The 20946-nt window shown below is 41.7% G+C and overlaps 1 protein-coding gene across 2 annotated transcripts in view; it reads left to right on the top strand.

The window, feature by feature from the left end:
- PROS1 (protein S) overlaps positions 1–20946 on the top strand; it is a 39020-nt gene that overhangs the window by 8057 nt on the left and 10017 nt on the right. For both annotated transcript variants that reach the window (XM_076350853.1, XM_076350863.1), the window contains exons 5-10: positions 2245–2367; positions 2527–2649; positions 4560–4685; positions 12082–12203; positions 18123–18241; positions 20326–20515. In XM_076350853.1, coding sequence (XP_076206968.1) covers positions 2245–2367; positions 2527–2649; positions 4560–4685; positions 12082–12203; positions 18123–18241; positions 20326–20515 — 803 coding nt within the window. The remainder of the gene's footprint in view (positions 1–2244; positions 2368–2526; positions 2650–4559; positions 4686–12081; positions 12204–18122; positions 18242–20325; positions 20516–20946) is intronic.

Raw genomic sequence — 20946 nt, 5'->3', positions numbered from 1 at the left:
AAGGAAAAGGAAAATTTTCACAGGAAAAGATGACCCTTTTTCATACTTTTCTAATCCAAGCGGGTATCCAAGCTGCATCTTCAAGTCTCTAAACAGCTGTATCCCATGAATCTGCATGCTTAATTGCTTTTGAAAATAAGCCCTTAAAAATCCCTGCATTTACATCTATCCAGCTCACCATGACACATCTCATGGATACCAGAGCCTCTAAGTGGCAGAGGATACGTGTACCACAATACATTTCTTGCCACCTGTCCCTTCTATTGCAGGCTGAGTATATCTTCTGACATTTAGTTGCTGTCACAAATGTTTATCAAAAAGCATTGCCGGGTAGTAGGTCAGAATGCACCCTGAATTGGGAAAAGAGGAACACCAGGCCTGCTTTCGGAACAAATGGCTGCAACATTACTGGTTCTGCAGTGGCATCTTAATCATTCATCTGTGGACATAACTTCTTTGTCCGTCCAGTCCTGTCCATCCTGTCTTGTCTTCTTCCTCTAGTGTATTTCACTAGTTCTCCTTTTTTCATTCATTGGTTTCCTCATTTTGCCCTTTATATCTTTAATTCACCTCATTCCATCTACTCGTGTTTCACACTGCCAACCCAATCCATCATCTCTCAGTTCAGACTCTCATAAGCCATCACTGCCTTTTTCTCAGAAACATTTACAGTCAGGCTTGTTCCCCAGTTGCATACTCTAAGGGTAACTTCCACATCTATCACTTATGAAATGCTTTGCTTATACCAAGCTTAGTTCACACGCTTGTTCCTGGACCTACAAAAGCAGTAAATAATCAACAAAGAGAAAAAAAAACGTAGGGAGTTCTAGAGCTTACATTTGGAAATTGCTGTGAAGGATCCATACATAAACCCCATTCCTGTTACTTCTGCGCAATTTCTTCTGTCAGTCTTCCTCTGCAACTGGAGTCCTTTGGTCTGCAGTATGAATATTACCTGACAGGCAGCACCTATTCTGGAGGGGCTCTGTAGTTTTGGAGCTTGGCTGACCCCTGGGCTTTTGGTTTTACTTGCAGCAGAAATTAATTAGAAGTAGATTTAATTGACAAATATACTAACACAGATTTTGTTAAGCTTTCTTAGTCACAGAAGGCTAAACTTACAATTCTATGCAGCTCAGTTCTTTAGTTCTTTTGAGTGAAGTAAGAAGCATTTAAGAAATCCAGTGAGGCCTTACGTACAGAATCGTAGCAAGTTTCAGTCTGCAGGAACACTTGCCTTTCATTCCACTTTTTTGAATCTGAACATCGCTAAATCCTTTCTTCTTTCCATTCTGCTATCTGTTCTTTTAGGACACTACTTTTATTAAAAGCATGCCTCAGAATGACATTCCAGAGCTTTATAAGAACATAACTTTAAAGTAGAAACAATACATTTGTAATGTTTGGAGGCCCGCAGAAAAATTGTCCATAAAGCTACCAGCATATTCAGCAGACACAAATAGAATGATGCCTTATGTGGTATGCTGATGTAAAATTATGAAAATGGTGGGAAAAGTTAAAAGAACTTTATGTATTTTGGTTAGAGAAAAAAAGGCAGTGAATTCTCTGTTCTCTGCCCCAATCTATGTATTTTGAGCCTTGCTTTCTGAGGTCTTGCCAGCATGTATAAAGAGTCTTCAGTTGCTCTTTATGATGCAAATTGTTTTGTCATTGAAGTTAATATTTGTAAAAGGTGACAGTATTAGACACTGATGTGTCCAGTCTACCCACAGGACCTGGACGGCCAAGGCAACCTGAGGTGTTAGTTTCTCTGTAAACGTGACCCTCCTTGAACAGAGAAACTGATCTCTGTAATCTTGAATTCTTGGTATTCTTGAAACTTTGGTATTTCTAGTGAAATTTGTGGTAATACGGTGGGGCAGAGCACTGTTCTTTAAAAAGTGAAATACGTCCTTACAGGGTAATGAAAATAGTATCAAGTCTGCATTTGGTCACATCTTGCAGGGATTAACATGGCTTAGTGAGTCATTTGGTTTCTAGTTGTTTTCTGTCTGACAAAGAAAAAGTACTGGTGGCTTTGTTTTTTCTCAGTCACTTCCAAGTTCTTGCTAACAGAATTAGTAGCAAGATGGTTGTGTGGTTACTTGATGTTATGCATCAAGCCCTTTCCTGTTTCATGAAAGGTGAAAGGTACCTGTGGGAAGAGAATAACGATGACTAAACTGATCCTTGAGGAAAAATAACCCCAAATAACAAGTATTTCCAATGTTTTCCATCCCACAGAAATTTCAAACCAGTGTAGCCCCCTGCCGTGCCATAAAGATGGATATAAGGATTGCATAGATGGACAAGCCAAATATACATGTGTCTGTAAACCGGGATGGCAGGGAGAGAAATGTGAAGAAGGTATAGTCTCTAATCTCATTACGATGTCAGTTCTCAGGAACACAATTATAGTTCTACTATTATTGAATAGCATCAGATCTTTAAGTATACCTAGCTCCACACAGTTGGTCAATGAATGCCTTCCCCTGAGCAGTGATTTTTATTTTGTTTTCCTTCTAGATACAAATGAATGTGAAGACTTAAATGGAGGTTGTAGCCAACGCTGTTCCAATTTACCTGGAAGCTACCGTTGTTTATGTGAAGATGGCTACTTCATGCATTCAAATAAATGGGATTGTGGAGGTAGGAAGTGAGACTTAAGGAGAACATCATTACACGACAGTACATTGCCTGTTGACTAGAGAGGAAAGAATTTAGTCCAGTAGTTCCATAAATGCCCTAAGTCAGCAGAAGCTTGCATTGCCTATGAAAGATGCAGTCCTCCTTCAACCTGGCTACTCATTCCACCCGCAGCCTTACACCCCTGCAAGCATTTGGGCAACCGTATAGTGAACCAGATCAAGGAACTGAGGTGGGTTGAAACCAGTTCAGGAAAAAAAACAGAAGAGAAAAAGAAAAAAACAGAAGAAAAGAGAAAGACTGTATACTAGATTCTGCTTCCTTACTAGAGCTCTGTAAAGCATGTTTTGGTCACTAACCAGTTTCACATACCCTTTAGGCATGCTGAAACAAGAATCTAGAGTGGTGTGACCAGCTAACATCGTTACCATGGATATCCTGTCTGGTAAACACTGGTTTAGGCTGAATCACTCCTAATTAGTGATGCTGCTTTTTAGGGAGTTTGAAGTTCATTGGAGAAGAAATTATTAATGAATCTGAAAATGCTCTTAATGGAGAGAAAGATTTATCTTTTACTCACCCAGCATATTTTTTTTCTGTACATGCTTGTGTCTGTTATTATTGGCCATGACCTGCATGCTTCATTCCATTCCAGAAAAAAGCCTATGTGTTAACGTAATTAGCAATTCTTACTGCATAGTTAGAAAAAAGTACAACCTCATTCCATTTTAATGTCATATATTTTATTGCTGAACTATGCCAACAGTTTTGGATAGTGTCAAATACTGTAAGAGGCCAGACTTGAGGGCCATCTCCTGCTGTCACTTCCTTTAGTCTTTTTTTTTTTTTTGTGAATGAATAATTTCCATAGAAATTCCAGAAGAACAGGAGATTGCTGTTTTGTCAAAAAGGGCAAGAAGATAAGTTGGTTAGAATCTCTGTAATTCTTGGAAAGATAGTGGAAAAGTTGGTTAAAAAAGTAATCAAAGATAAAAATACACTAATGTACCTTAGTACCTAGAGTACTAGTTTGGTCATTTGATAAACTGGATTCAAGTGTTTCATTACATCCAACTACAAAATTACACACCTAGAAATTTAGAGTATACACGGTAACTGTGGAAAAGTAGGCCAAATTCAGGACAGCTTTCACTTAAAAAATGTTTTGGGAGTCCTAGCAAGTCAGTGGCAGAATCCGTGCTCCCTGTGCAGCACCATTTCTGCAACTACTACAAAACCACAGAGAAAACTAGAATGATCCCTGCGCATACAAGTGGGAATTAAAGTACTACCAGGGATCTGATATTTTTCTGTCTACAAGATATTTAGTAAGATTGATACTATATGCTGCGTCCAGTTGTCACATCTGCATTTTGAAAATGACATTGAAAAATTGGAAACAACACGGAAGATAGACGCTAAAATGGTTTGAGGGATGGAGAGGCAGTGAGGGACTGGAACACCTGTCAGCATAGCCAATTAAAAGACGATTGTGACATGAATGGATCGTAGCATGTAAGAAACTCTGATAGGATTATCTCTTGTCTTTCTGGATGCCTTTTTCTAAGATAGGATTTTATTATGCAGTCTGGTTTAGCTTATAGGAAATCTGTAGACTGTTTCTCTCTCTGCGTTCCTGGACATGCATCTCTTTTCCTGTTATCCACAGAACACATGAGAGAAAGGTAGGCAGGCAGAGAATTCGTTTTTCGCTGAGGGCATGCAGAAGTGCCTTTTAGAGACCTCTGGAAATCTTTATGGCTATAGCTGTAGTCTGCTACGAAAACATGGTAGACCTAGCAAGAAAGAGCCAGTTTGCCAGCCTCACTTGGTTTGCACAGTTTTGGATAGGGTTAGGAAAAAACGGTATGCAAGAGAGTGACTTGTTTTTAATAACTTGTTTGTGTTTCTAGATATAAATGAATGTATGTTACATCCAAACATCTGTGGGACAGCCATCTGTAAAAACACCCTGGGGAAATATGAATGTGAATGTGCAGAAGGCTACATATATAATGCAACTTCCAAGAACTGTGAAGGTAGGTCTTTCCCCCCCACCCCCCCTTTTCTGTTTCTTTTATCTTGCCTTTTTTTTTTTTTTTTTTTTTATTCCACTGCTATACCAAACTCCAGCATCTCATCTAGTGGTGTATTTATTAATCTTGATATTGTTTATTACAATGTGACTCAATTGTTTCTTCTTTCAGAGGTTCAGTCAGGCTATATTACATGTAGTGTATACAGTTGCAATGACTTACTCCCAGATGTTGGAGGGTTTTAAAGTATACTCCCATGTCCTGCTGTATGCCAGTTCATGAGTTCATGAGAGCTCTCCTGTGCTGCTGTAGAGAGGACTTTCTGTCCAAGCTCTCAAACCAGCTAGCATGTTTCTTTCAGATAAATTGGAACAATGTGTTGAGGATCTGGACGTTATTAGAGTGTCTTGTACCTTGTTTTTAAACATCATTACAGTTATAAGGATGGAATATTTGATGTCAATCAGTTTAATATATACCCCTAACTCAAGACAAGTTATAGCAAAAGCAATTAAAAGCACTTATTTGGAAATTCCGAACTGGGCAAGACAGTTAGGAAGATTTATAAAGAGATAATTGCTAGAAATGAAAACCATGCTTAATCAAGTTGTCTCAAAAACCTAAAAAGCTTGTCTTTATCCATCTGATAGGCCGTCTAGGTGCTTATTTAGCTGTCTAGGTGCTTATTTAGCCCTCATGGCCAGGGGCTCAGTCTCTGTCCTTTATATTTTCTTAGATCTCAGGTATTGGAAAGAGCTTTTCACTAGGGTCATTGAATTCCATTTAAAATTACATTCGTCTAATCCTTCCTCGGCATATCTAGTTATGCTAGAAAAAAACAGCATTAGAGTCAACTGATCTCCATTCTAGGCTGGAAATGACAGCATGACAGTTGTATAAAAGATTTTGTACAAAGACCCCACATTTAAAATAAAAACGTTTTTAAATATCCAGAAAAGGAGCTATGAAAAAAGGAGCTGCACCAAAAAAATTTTTCCTCAGGAGTATTCTTTTCTGAAATTAAAATCTAGAAGAAAGACTTTCAAAACAAAGTTCCCTAACAATTATAGCAAAGTTGACAAGTACTGATAGCTAGCAGTAAAGCAGCAAGAAGCCATTCATACAAAGACCATCATAAAATAACTTTTCAAGTATTGAAAGTATTTGCATAATTGTCCTAGAATGTATTTTATTTCTCTCTACTTGTTAAAGTTTCAGTTTAGTACACACATCAGAAATTAAACTTCAGTTGTAGAAGAGATATATAAGCTCTTAGAGTTTTACTATGAAGAGGAATTTTCTACGTTGCCAGTTTAAGAAAAATACATCAGTGACTGATTTTTATTTTAAATGCTGCCTTTATGTTATTGCTCAAAAGGACGCAAAAGCAGCTTCTTGCTGGCTATGAATCTTTTGCTGCATGGCTTTTCATGCAGCTTTCTTATGACAAAGCTTTGCACAGTGGTAATGATTACATATTCAGATGTCTGCTCTTTGTCCAGTTACTATGGGATTAAAACGTTACTGACAATTTTGTGTCCCTGCATGCACTGAAATGAGAAAAACTTCACAGTAATTAATCTAATTCTCGCTCCTCTTAGTACTTTCTGCAGATACATGGGTTGCATCAAATTCAATTTAAGTATTGTTTTTCTTCTGAAGCATGGATTCCAGAAGGTTGCAAGATGAGGACATTAAAACGAGTAAAGTCTTACCTCCTGGAAGGAGGATTATGCTGCTAAGCTTTCAGACCTTGTTGTAACCACATTAAATGAGTCACCAAATCCTGTCTAAGGACAGGATTGTGCAGACTGACAGGAATGTAGCCTTACAGAAATACTAAATGACATTAGCTTTTCATTGTCATATTGCATGTAGGTGGCCAAATTCAATTATGCTTATTAGAAAAATCAAGTTTACATACATTTATGCACAACTATCTCTACGATGACAGATACAATTAGAGTGGAATAGAAAAGGGTTTGTTTTTTTTTCCTCACCCATTCCTAGGAGAATGTTGCTACAGCTCTTCCTCCCCGCCTTTTGGGAGACACTATCAGTGGAAGATACCTGTACAGTCCAGTCTTTGTTTCATAGAAGCCATACAATTTTAGATACAGAATTTGATTATCTTCTCACCACCTTTGCAATTTCAAACACCTTGCCAAAAAAAGGGGTAGTGGGAATGAGTAAGTATGTTTATTGTGCTAGAGGGGTCTGTCTTGCAGTCAGTATCAAGGAGACAAACCAAGCTGAACCCATATTTTAAAGAATGACCTAAGTTTTGGCATGCCTTTCCCCATATTCTTCTTCCTTCTCTGAAGGGGGAACTTCTCTTAAAGAAGTGACTGAACCAGTTAATCAAACAGCACAGAGCATGTCTGTATTTCAGGTACTAGTCCCTCCCTAGCACACAATCTGACAATTTGAGACAAGGAATCAGGGTTTCCCCTTCCTGCATGAATTAACACACACAAAATCCTGCCTACCCACATCCATGCTCTGAGGAAATCACCGTATTTCCCTAGCGTTATATAGAGTAGCTCCCTCCTAGGACATGGTATGCAGCTCCTTTGTGGCTGCTTTTATTATATCTTAGCAACTTATTAAAAGCAAGCTATTTTAGCCTTCCACTGAAAGCAGTTGTATGAACCCAGGATGCTGCTCAGATTCATGGGTTTGTGTGAATAGCTTCTGCTGAGTGTTTTATGATGTGGGACCGACATTTAGACACATTTGTGGGAAGCCTTTGAAATAGCTGAAACAAACATGCAAAGATGCTGACTACAACTTGGAAGAAAAAAAAAGCAGGATAATTATAGCAAAAATGATTAAAACAAACCTCCAAAGAACTTGGTCCCCTCCAGCCTGTGCATGTCCACATTTCTGTAGCAGGACAAATAGCTCCTCATGGGGAGATCCTGCCATTTGGACTGATCAGGGATTCCAGAATGTCTGCTGAGGAAGGAGACTTCATACCTATCCAAGAAGCTTGCCTGTCCCTCTGCTGCTATAGTACACTCTGGAGGGAGACCTTACCCTTGAGCAGTAGGTTCATTTTGGTAATGGGAATTTATAGCCCCGCAAGACTGGTGCAAGTCTCCCAGTAATTGATTCAATGATCAACTGTGCGATAGGCTTTCATAATGACTTCCTAAGTCTCTGTTTGTCTGCAGGCCCTGGGCCTGAGGAACATGCTCAAAATTAACTGCTGCTTTCAGAGAATTTAGCACTCAGATTTACTCTAGTGCTACTGGTTAACCAGTGCTTGTAGTTTTACTTTTGTATTGCTAGGTGTTCAAGTACTGGAAGGGGTACAGGATCTTTCTCAGAGAACAATGCCTCCTAAAGTGTCTACACAGAGTCAGGCTCCTCTGGGGAGGGCGTGGGAAGAGAGGTGCTTCTCAGAGTCTCTCTACTCCAGTTCCTCTTGGGAGGTGTTCAATTTTTTACTTCCTTTTACATCTCCACAGCAAAGCGGGCTGTAGTTTTGGGGTTTTTTTCTTCTCTCTGTGTCCTTAGGCCTAGGTGGATTTCTTGGCCTATCAGATCCCCAAATGATCATAAATGGAATGATTTTTTTATTTTTTCCCAAAACAGGCAGGATAGGAAAGGACACAGAAAGTGTCCTCCTCACCCATTGCATAGTATGGCTAGGCCACATTTTGGATTTTGTCATTGCCTTACTTGCATGTTTGCTAGGATGCAAAAACAACAGTGGCAAAAGCAGCTTCATGTTGTAACACATCATCTTGTAGTCTCAGTTTTAAATAGACATCAGATTGCCAGTCACCAGAAATTATTAGGAAGTGACTTTCACAGCGGAATCCCTTTCACCAAGCTGAGTTTGCAATCTACTGGCTTAGGCAACCCCCATCAAGACCGAACAGTTTAATGATTTCTAAATGGAAAGGAGTGCACATGCCAAACAAAAGAGTAAGAGGTAATCTAGCTGTAGCTGGAGGAAATGGAGGGGTCAATCAGTTGCACATATGCATCAGCAAAATATTTCTTAACAACTGACCAAATCCTGCCACATGACTAATGTGCAAGCATTATCTCCAAAGCACACGGAAAGAAGTTTGAATAAGACTCCAAAATATACACTTAGATGTTGCAACCCACCTTTGTATCTTATTCCTGTAAGTAGTACTACAGGTGACAGAGGCCATAATGAATGAAATAGGAATTAAACCATGAGTAGAGGGTTAGTAATTTACAGTTGTAAGAGTCTGCGCATGTGTGCATACATATATACATGCAGTGTAACACTTTTTAATAGGACAGCTTTCTCAAATCTGAGCAAAGATAAAACTCTCAACACTAGCAAACGTTCACCTCTGAAGAGACTGTAATTTCACACACAGTCACTATTTAATTTATAAGCTCATTATTTAAAACTAATTCAAATTATGAGGATGCACCACAGAAAACATTTGCAAAATGTCAGATCCACTTGAAGAAACATCCAGTACTATATTTCTATATTAACAATTCCTTTTACTCACTTAGCTGACATTTTGGATGGATGAGGCACTTGAAGGAGTAGAGAAAAACAGAAGAATCTCCTGTGTAACCTTTTCTGCAGCTATGTACCTAAGACCAGTTAGAACTTGAACAATCCAAAAAGCCAGTCATCAACTCTCCAGTTATATTTCAGAAACTGTCTTCCAATATGTATCAAACCTTTCCTCAGAACAGGAAAACATTCTGGCAACACTTGCTGGTCAAAGGCTTGAGGTCTTCCATGTGTCTTTATGACCCAGTGTATCCTCAGAGAACTCTCCCGAGACAGGCAGTGGAACTGCGTACAGAGCAGTTGGTTTGAGCTCGCTGTTGGTGATCTAATAGGGATGAAGAAAAAGTGGAGGCATTCAATGTGTTTTTTGCCTCAGTTTTTAATAATACTGATAGACCTTGGGCTGCCCAGTCCTCTGAGTTGGAGGACCATGACTGTGGGAACAGTGACTTTCCATTTGTGGACACTGAAATTATAAGGGACCAGCTGTATCAGCTGAATGTTCATAAGTCCATGGGGCCTGATGGGATTCATCCCAGACTTCTGAAGGAGCTAGCGGATGTTACAGCAGGACCCCTCTCAATCATCTACCAAAGGTCTTGGGAGTCTGGGGAGGTCCCTGCTGACTGGAAGCTAGCCAGCGTTATTCCAATTTACAAGAAGGGCATGAGGGAAGACCCAGGGAACTACAGACCTGTTAGTCTAACCTCAGTACCTGGAAAAATTATGGAGAAGACCATACTGGGTACTATTGAAAGGCATTTAAAGAATAATGCAATCATCAGGCACAGTCAACATGGGTTCACAGAAGAAAAGTCCTGTTTAACTAATTTGATATTCTTCTATGATAGGGTCACCCACCTAGTGGAGGAAGGGAAGGCAGTGGATGTAGTATTTCTGGATTTTAGTAAGGCTTTTGGTACTGTTCCTCACAGCATCCTTCTGGACAAGCTGTCCAACTGCGGGATGAGCAGGTACACGGTGTGCTGGGTGAAGAACTGGCTGAAGGGCAGATCTCAAAGGGTTGCGGTGAATGGGGCTACATCTGGCTGGCGACCGGTCACCAGCGGTGTTCCTCAGGGTTCAATTCTAGGGCCAGTTCTATTCAATATATTTATCAGTGATCTGGATGCAGGAGTTGAATGCACCATTAGCAAGTTTGCTGACGATACCAAACTGGGAGGTGCTATTGACTCTCTTGAGGGACAAGAGGCCTTGCAGAGGGATCTAGATAGATTGGAGCATTGGACAATGATGAATGGGATGAAATTTCACAAGTCCAAATGCCAGATTCTGCACCTGGGACAGAGTAGTGCCAGGCACAAGTATAAATTGGGAGAGGAGTGGCTGGAGAGCAGCCCTGCAGAAGGGGATCTGGGGGTGCTGGTCGGCAGGAGGCTCAATATGAGTCAGCGGTGCGCCCTGGCAGCCAAGAGGGCAAACCGCATCCTGGGGTGCATCAAACACAGTATAACCAGCCGGTCAAGAGAGGTGATTATCCTGCAATTATCAGCATTGGTGTGGCCTCACCTTGAATATTGTGTGCAGTTCTGAGCCCCACAGTTTAAGAAAGAAGTTCAGGTCCTTGAATGCATTCAGAGGAGGGCAACAAAGCTGGTGAAAGGGCTGGAAGGAATGTCCTGTGAGGAGTGTCTAAGTACTTTGGCCTTGTCTAGTTTGGAGAAAAGGAGGCTGAGGGGCCACCTCATTGCTCTCAACAGCTTCCTGAGGAGGGGAAGTGGAGAGGGAGGTGCTGATCTCTTCTCCCTGGGATCCAGTGATAGGATGCATGGGAATGGTTCAAAGCTGCACCAGGGGAGGTTTAGACTGGACATTAGGAAGCATTTCTTTACCGAGAGGGTGGTCAAACACTGGAACAGGCTTCCTAGGGAGGTGGTCGATGCCCCAAGCCTGTCAGTGTTTAGGAGGCATTTGGACAATGCCCTTAACATGCTTTAACTTTTGGTCAGCCTTGAAGTGGTCAGGCAGTTGGACTAGATGATCATTGTAGGTCCCTTCCAACTGAAATAGTCTAGTCTATTCAGATTTTTTAAATGCACACATTAGTACAAAATTGTTCATTCCCACTAGAAGGGCCATTTGTTTAAAAACAAGTGTTGCAGTTTCTTTAATCTGAGGCCCAAAATCACCCTCATTAGTGTCTCTTATCCAGGAGAGATTTTGTTTATTTCTATATTAGAAATATAACAGTTACAGTGGCATTTTATGCAGCCTTTAATTTCTAAGTTATTTATTGTGTACAGCCTACTAAATAGAAAATCAAGTTCCTTTACTTGGTTTAGCTTATTCGCAGCTCAAATCAGATTGGTTTCCACAAATAGATGCTGTCTGAAACTTAGTTATTTATGAGATTATTGTATGTTATTTTAAAAGGTATTTTGCCCTGAGATTATTTTGGTTTTATGTGAATAAAGCATGTCCTTTCTCCATATACTTGCCATATATATTCTTAATACTCTAAGTTCTCATGACGTCTATAGGGAAAGGAAGAGATCTGACTCAGAATGGCATTTCTGCCATAAATGGTAGTAATTTATTGAGGTCTCTCTCCCTAATTCAGCCACCTTACAGCTCAGCTTCTTACTGCCTCACAAATCAGACCAAATTGTCTCCAGCTCTGCACACAAGGCCTCTCTCAGATTACTAGGTCTTATACACCCAGCAAGTAATTCTGGATTGTAAATTTTACATAGGAGACATCTATTAGCATTAGTTTAGCTTAGCAGCAGTCACCTAGTGCATTCATGTTATGCCGGAGAACCCATCTTGTCCATTATTCCATTAATTTATTGTGTTTGTTTTCAGACTGTGCTATGAATAATCTGAATAAATCTTTCTGTATGCTTCCATTTCTCCTAGATATTGATGAATGTGCTGAAAATGTTTGTGCTCAACTCTGTATAAACTCTCCAGGAAGTTATAGCTGCTATTGTGATGGCAAGAAAGGGTTCAAGCTCTCTAAGGACATGAAGAATTGTGAGGTAAAACTGCACTATGTGTGATTTTTCTGCATGGAATTTTAAAGTTGGATATTTCTTGATGACAGAATCAGTTAGATTAAGGAAAATAGGAAGCTATTTGAGAACTGACTCAAAATTTCTGAGAAAGTGCTGGGGACTCTGAACTGTGGTTTGGCTCATAAAACAGACCCAGTAGGGATTTGGATGCCATTCAGTTCATACATGCTCATTTACAGGAATCCTGTCAAGAGAAGCTTGCCTTAGCCAGTCATTTTTATTCCCTGCTGCTTCCAAAATAAGCCCCAGCTTTCTCCTATCAAACAAATAATTCCTGTTCAGCTTACTCAGAGCCAGAATACTCCATTTGTCCATATGTTCCCACGTTTTTCTTAGGCTGCACAAAAGTTTTCACTCACTCTTTCAGAATTACTTTATGCTTTGCCTGTTTGGGTTGAAAAAACTGGATTGTTTTCCACAGTTCTCATCTGCCACAGCTTAAGAAAAAGCACTTAGTAATACTTGCCAATTGAAGAGCATCTCGCAGCCAAAATGGGCTGTTCCTGCTCAGTTTGAAGATTTACAATTCTTAGTAGCAGAAAATTTGGAACTCTGGAGAATCCCAGTGCAAGGATTTTCTTGTGAATGGTTCTCTGTATACTTTGAAAGGTTCAGGCAGGCTGAGACTTGTTATGCAAGGTGAGCTCAGATAACTGCCAACAAAAAACCCACCTTTAACACAGTATAACAAAATTGGGCTTAAACTGTAGGAACAAGGTCTGACGCAACTTATAGCATGTATGCATTAGATCTGGTTTGTACTTTCTGAAATTTAATATCTGAACAACACTTGCAGTCAGTATATTTCATTGTGCTTATTCATGAAATAGGAAAAGCATCTTCTAGCCTCATTACATGTTATTTTCAATACTGTTGTTCAAAAGTAATTAACTATCTGGAAGTTAGTTTCAGGCTTTTTAATTGGAAAAAAAGAAATAGTTTAATCAGCTGAAAATATATGCAGTCCAAAGACTAGTGACACTATCAGACATAAAGTGAAGTAGCCATAAAACTCCGGATGAACACCTATACATTTAATGAAACTACTGCATCGTGAATACAGAAGTCAGAGTTTGCGAACTGCATTGTTAACTTTTACCAAAGTACAGTATGTCTCGAGAACAGAAAAGCCCTTCACACTTATTCTTGATCATTGTCTTCTGTAAGACTACTATACTGCCATCATATAGAAGATATTCAAGGCGTGTTTTGAGGGATAACTTTAGATCAGAGACTTTTAGGCTCCTACTAGTCAATGAGACAGGTGCTCTAAACCACATTCTGGAAGAGTCTTCCTACCTCTCTCCACATGCAAAGCCTAGTTCCCTGTACCTAAAGGAAATCTGAGTGCTTTACTTTTAAAACAAAACTGTAGATATTACTTTAATTATAACATCACAATTACAGAACACAAAGAAGTCAACAATACCTTAGAATGGATACCTGACATTTGTTTACTAAATGTTTTCTAGTTTAAACTTGCACCACACAAAATGCACATTATTCCTGGATAGAATCATAGAAATCATAGAATCATAGAATAGTCTGGGTTGGAAGGGACCTCTAAAGGTCATCTAGTCCAACCCCCCCTGCCATGGGCAGGGACATCTTCAACTAGATCAGGTTGCTTAGAGCACCATCAAACCTGACCTTGAATGTTTCCAGGGATGGGGCATCTACCACCTTTCTGGGAAACCTGTGCCAGTGCTTCACCACCCTCATTGTAGAAAATTTCCTTATATCTAGTCTAAATCTACCCTCTTTCAGTTTAAAACCATTACCCCTTGTCCTATCACTACATGCCCTTGTAAAAAGTCCCTCTTCAGCTTTCTTGTAAGCCCCTTTGAGGTACTGGAAGGCTGCTATAAGGTCTTCCCAGAGCCTTCACTTCTCGAGGCTGAACAAGTCCAACTCTCTCAGCCTTTCTTTGCAGGAGAGGTGTTCCATTCCCTGATCATTTTCGTGGCACTCTTCTGGGCCCGCTCCAACAGGTCCGTGTCTTTCTTATGCTGAGGGCTCCAGAGCTGGACACAGTCCTCCAGGTGGAGTCTTACCAGAGCGGAATAGAGGGGCAGAATCACCTCCCTCGACCTGCTGGCCACACTTCTTTGGATGCAGCCCAGGGTACGATTGGCCTTCTGGGCTGCGAGTGTGCGTTGTTGGCTCAATGTCCAGCTTTTCATCCACCAGCACCCCCAAGTCCTTCTCGGCAGGGCTGCTCTCAATCCCTTCATCCCCCAGCCTGGATTGATACCGGGGGTTGCCCCAACCCAGGTGCAGGACCCTGCACTTGGCCTTGTTGAACCTCATGAGGCCCACTTCTCGAGCTTGTCCAGGTCCCTCTGGATGACATCCTGTCCCTCAGGCACGTCAACTGCACCACTCAGCTTGGTGTCACCTGCAAACTTGCTGAGGGTGCACTCGATCCCACTGTCCATGTCACTGATGAAGCTAACAGTACTGGTCCCAATACAGACCCCTGCAGGACGCCACTTGTCACCAATCTCCATCTGGACATTGAGCCGTTGACCACTACCCTCTGGATGCGACCATCCAACCAATTCCTCATCCACTGCATGGTCCACCCATCAAACCCATACCTCTCCAGTTTAGAGAGAAGGATCATAGAATCATAGAATCATTAAGGTTGGAAAAGACCTCTAAGATCATCGAGTCCAACCGTCAACCCAACACCACCATGCCCACTAAACCATGTCCCTAAGCGCCTCATCTATTCGTCTTTTAAATACCTCCAGGGATGGGGACTCAACCACTTCCCTGGGCAGCCTGTTCCAATGTTTAACCACTCTTTCAGTAAAGACATTTTTCCTCACGTCCAATCTAAACCTCCCCTGGCGCAATTTGAGGCCATTTCCTCTCGTCCTATCACTAGTTACTTGGGAGAAGAGACCGACACCCACCTCGCTACAACCTCCTTCCAGGTAGTTGTAGAGAGCGATGAGGTCTCCCCTCAACCTCCTTTTCTGCAGGCTAAACAACCCCAGTTCCCTCAGCCGCTCCTCATAAGACTTGTTCTCCAGACCCCTCACCAGCCTCGTTGCCCTTCTCTGGACACGCTCCAGCACCTCAGTGTCCTTCATGTGAGGGGCCCAAAACTGAACACAGTATTCGAGGTGCGGCCTCACCAGTGCTGAGTACAGGGGCATGATGTGGGGGGATGTACAGGGGATGTTGTGGGGGACCATGCCAAAGGCCTTACAGAGGTCCAGATAGACGACATCTGTAGCTCTTCCCATGTCCACTGATGTAGTCACTCCATCACAGAAAGCCACTAGTTTGGTCAGGCAGGACTTGCCCTTGGTGAAGCCATGCTGGCTGTCTCGAATCACCCTCCTGTCCTCCATGTGCCTGAACATAACTTCCCGGAGGATCTGTTCCATGATCTTCCCAGGCACAGAGGTGAGACTGACTGGCCTGTAGTTCCCAGGGTCTTCCTTTTTTCCCTTTTCAAAAATGGGGGTTATGTTTCCCCTTTTCCAGTCAGTGGGAACTTCACCAGACTGCCATGGCTTCTCAAATACGATGGATAGTGGCTTAGCAACTTCATTCGCCAGTTCCCTCAGGACCCGTGGATGGATCTCATCGGGTCCCATGGACTCGTGCACCTTCAGAGGCCTTAGATGGTCTTGAACCTGATCTTCTTCCACAATAGGTGGCTCTTCATTCTCCCAGTCCCCGCCTTCTGTGGCTTGGGCAGTGAGGCTCGAGCACTTGCCAGTGAAGACAGAGGCAAAAAAGTCATTGAGTACCTCAGCCTTCTCCATGTCCCGGGTAACCAGGTCTCCCATTTTGTTCTGGAGAGGGTCCACATTTTCCCTCATCTTCCTTTTATCCCAGACGTACCTATAGAATCTTTTCTTGTTGCCCTTGATGTCCCCAGCGAGATTTAATTGTATCAGGGCTTTAGCTTTCCTAACCTGATCCCTGGCTGCTCAGACAATTTCTCTGTATTCCTCCCAGGCTACCTGTCCTTGCTTCCACCTTCTGCAGGCTTCCTTTTTGTGTTTGGGTTTGTCCAGGAGCTCCTTGTTCATCCATGCAGGCCTCCTGGTGTTTTTGCCTGACTTCCTCTTTGTTGGGATGCATCGCTCCTGAGCTTGGAGGAGGTGATCCTTGAATATTACCCAGCTTTCATGGGCCCCTCTTCCCTCCAGGGCTTTGTCCCATGGCACTCTACCAAGCAGATCCCTGAAGAGGCCGAAGTCTGCTCTCCTGAAGTCCAGGGTAGTGAGCTTGCTGTGCGCCCTCCTCAGTGCCCTAAGGATCTTGAATTCCACCATTTTGTGGTCGCTGCAGCCCAGGCTGCCCTTGAGTTTCACATTCCCCACCAGCCCCTCCTTGTTGCTGAGAACCTATGTTCCAGCAACCTATGTTCTATATGTTCTATGCTATGCTCCAGCATAGCACCTCTCCTCACTGGCTCCTCTATCACTTGGAGAAGGAAGTTATCATCGATACATTCCAGGAACCTCCCGGATTGCTTACGCCCTGCTGTGTTGCCCCTCCAACAGATGTCGGGGTGGTTGAAGTCCCCCATGAGGACCAGGGCTTGTGAGCGTGAGGCTGCTCCTGTCTATAGAGGGCCTCATCTGCTCGGTCTTCCTGGTCGGGTGGCCTGTAGCAGACCCCCACTGTAATGTCACCTGTCCCTGCCTTCCCTTTAATCCTGACCCATAAGCTCTCGGTCAGCTCCTCATCCATCCCCAGGCAGAGCTCCATGCACTCCAGCTGGTCATTGACATAGAGGGTGACACCCCCTCCTCATCTCCCCTGCCTGTCCTTCCTAAAGAGCCTGTATCCCTCCATGCCAGCACTCCAATCATAGAGACCATCCCACCATGTCCCCGTGATGCCAATGAGATTGTAGCCCTGCGTCAGAATTCCTGGATATAAATGTCTTTGTTTAAAACTTCAGGTAGATGAATACCTGAAAGAATAAGCACTATTTTTTTTCCCCTCTCATTGCAACTGCAGTTGGCTGACTGTGATTACTCACATTGACTTTGGCTAAAGCATTAGGATTAATCCCAGTTCTACATACTGTTGTAGGCCTTTTAGTTGCCACGAATACTTAGAACTTCTTTTACAGTTTTCCTGAGAATGTAGTCTTAAGAGCTTCATATCCCCACTAACAGTTCTCAGAAATATTAATTTAGTACTATTCCAGCAGGAATTGTGGTGTTGATTTCATCAACATTCCTTTCCAGAGCTCAAATAGGACAAGTACATTCAAGGAACAGCCAGATAGAAACATTTTCTATTCATCTGTAACTTAATCCACTTGTAAGTTGTTACTTTTTATTCGAGGTAAATGATTCTAGTAGTACTAGAGATTGTTCAGCTATGAGTAGTTGTACATCAATATTGATAGAGAAAATAAAAGGTGATTTTTTTTTTTTTTTTTTTTTAATTAAATCTTCACAAGACACAGCTCTGGCCCCATTCCCTTCTAACACCAGCTCAGGTTTAGATTCCAGACAACTTTAATAATGGAGCCTGGCAGGACCCTAGTAGGTTGGTGTCACAGGTCCCTGGTGAAAGGAAAGTGCCTGATGGAAGATTTGAATTCTTGATTCAAATACTAAATATTTAAATATTAGTTGCAATCCACCAGAACTGTGTTTGAACCTGAATTATCCTCCAACAGCTTGAATAAATGGACATTTCAAGCAAAAAGAAAAACGCACCCCTTCATTTGTACATAGGTATTCAAGTTTAAAAAAAAAAAAAAAAAAAAGAAAGGTAAGGCATTGCTTTAAAAAAAAAAAAAAAAAACAAGACAGGCTAACAGCCAACAATAGGAATTGCTTCATGAAGTATTACAATGCATTAACAGCTTTTTTTATTCTCTACCATTTTCAGTCCGTTACTGCATGTATCCCGCTGAACCTTGAAAAGAATTATGAACTGCTTTATCTGGCAGAGCAATTTATAGGAATTCCTGTCCTGTACTTAAAGTTTAAATTGCCAAATGTCACGAGGTAAGCATTTGCTATTGGTAAAAGTATGCATTGAAATTACGGTCATTTGTTTCCATTAATTTTCTGAGGGTTTAGAAAGAGTGCCATTGCATGCATAAATTATATCACCGTCTCCCCACTGGTTAAGATACCTTTATGTGGAGAATGAATTAACTCGGGCTCCTACAGGTACTAGCACTTAGAGGAAGCTGGAGTCATTTGAAAGTGGACAGGCAGGAGTAATGTGTCTGGCGTCAGTTTACAGCATCTCTTACTGGTTGTACCGTGTCCTTGAGCCACCTCATCAGAGGTGCTGTCAGAGACAGCAGCTCTCTCACATGGCAAAACTAAAAGGTCAGCAAGTTTCTTCCAGGTACCTCAGAAGCAGGTAGGAGGCAGTAGCAGCTGTGTCCCAGCCAGGGGGACAGTGCACAGCTGGGGCAAGACATGCACCATTGGCATTCAGGTGTGATCATATCTGTGAATAACAGAGTTGGAGTCTTCCAGCCATTACAGTCCTGGTTACCAGTGCTGTTGTGGGGAGAGGTGTATGAGCTGGGAGAAAGAGTTCAGAGAGATCCAGACGTGAATGGGCAAAAAAGGAAGAGGATTGAGGGCACTGAGTTTAATAGGCAGTAGGTCCCATTGGTTTTTGGTCAAGAGAGCAAAGAGATGGGTGCTTCCTTATGACAGAAGCTTACTCTTCCCCTGAAGGAAAGAGCAGGGGCTGGGGAAGGGCGGAGACGGTGATACAGATACAGGAAGGCATTTAGAATTCTCAACGTAAAATTCAGATGTTATAGGAAAATAATTACTGTACAGCTTCCAGTTATATAAGGCTTTTGTTTGGATGTTGCTGGGTAGAAGCTGTGACATGCTACACACGTACTGCTGAGAAACAAAACCAGGCCAATGCTTGCCGTCACCACGCCACCGTGCTTCCTTTCACAAGGTGTTCCAAGGACACTGATAGAGCACCTTGTCTAGAGCACCGTCTGTATGATTTCCTTTACAGCTATCAGAACAATTGCTAATGGTAGTGACCCCTTTATTACTCTTGGACTTCTTCACTGCGGCAGCTGAAATTGCAGCATTCCTTGACTTACTGACCGAACAATTTGAGGGTAACAGCAGCAGCAGCAGCTGTTGAGCTGGTGATCCCCAGAGCCTCAGAACCTTACAGAAGGACATAAATATTGAGAACTTTTTCCTCTGCCCCTATTTCAAGTTGACCAGCCATTAATGCTGTCCTGGAAGACCTTTCTAAGATGATAAACGTTTGAAGCTATCTTAATAGTCTCTGTGTAAATACAGAGTGATTTTTCTGTGGGTCTGCGTGAGAGACAATGACATCTAGTGGACAAAGAACAAGACAGAGTGAAAGCTACCCGAATTCTTAATTACAGCTCCCTTACTTGTTTCTTTTGTTGTCTTCATCAAATCCTAACTTCCAAATGCTTTGTTTTCTCCTTTCATCCTTAATCTATTTTATCTAGTCCAAAAGTTCTAGGAAACAAGGACCGTTTTTCACAATACATATACTCTCTCTCTTCCACTGTACAGGTACCATAATGTAAACCACATTAGCATGTGTTCAACCAACTGCCAAGATCCAGACAACAAATCTCCAAATTAGAGAATGACATATAAAAGGCAGCAGTAACCAAAACAAATTGCTAGGTTAAAATTGTTGTAGGACAACACTTGGCAACCCTGTTGTACTGAAGCACATCATAGATCATGTATTTTTTCCGCATCGCATCTCCAAGAAATGCGATAAGAACATTACATCTATCTTCTTACTCAAGGGGGTGTGATATCCTTCACATGTAAAGCTCATAGCAGATTTGGGAACTGAACCAAGGCTCTTTCAAATCCCAGCTCAGGGCATTAATCTCAAAACTTTCACTGGATTCGGATGAACAAGGCTTACATTAGATTCTGCTTTTGACTAATTGTGTGCAAATGTCACAACTGCTCAGATACAGAGTTACCAAAAGGTTAGTATCTATGAACCTCTTTTTACCCTATTAATGAGTTATCCTAGGCTATACAGTGTTTCATGTTTCCTGTCTTCTTATTAAGATTCCTTCTTCACAACTCAGATTTACAGCAGAATTTGATTTCCGGACATATGATGCAGAGGGAGTTATACTATATGCAGAATCCCTTGACAATACAGCATGGATTTTGCTTGCTCTTCGTGATGGAAAGATTGAAATTCAATTCAAGAATGAATTTGGAACAAAAGTCACCAGTGGAGGCAAAGCCATTAATGATGGACTGTGGCATATAGTAAGCTGGGTTTTCCTCTCCCCTTTGCTTCCTTTAATCCACTATGGGAACACTCTGTCTTGATAAGTCAAGTAGGGAGAAACTAAGCAACTATTAAAAAGGCCTAAAATGATTCCCTCAAATCCGAGATTTAAAAATCAACAAGCAATGCACAAAGAATGCCTTACATCTGGGAAATCGTAGCCCCTGTTTACGATTGAGAAAGAGGTAATTACCACTAGCTGGCAACACAGGAATTACTCTTTGTAATCATGAAAAAGGAAGCAGCAGAATATTAAAAACTGTGATTGCATGGTCAAGTGCATAGTTATTAGATACTTTGTCTAGAGAGCAAGTTTTACATTTGCTAGACCAGAAATCCATCTTGTTCTTTAAGCTTTCATACCTAAGCTGAAAGGCCTTGCTCACTTACACCATCCATAAACCACACC

This window comes from Aptenodytes patagonicus, chromosome 1 (assembly GCF_965638725.1).
Source record: "Aptenodytes patagonicus chromosome 1, bAptPat1.pri.cur, whole genome shotgun sequence".
In the NCBI taxonomy this organism is placed as follows: domain Eukaryota; kingdom Metazoa; phylum Chordata; class Aves; order Sphenisciformes; family Spheniscidae; genus Aptenodytes; species Aptenodytes patagonicus.
Note: the sequence above shows the minus strand (reverse complement) of the source record. Positions and strands in the feature narration are given on the sequence as shown.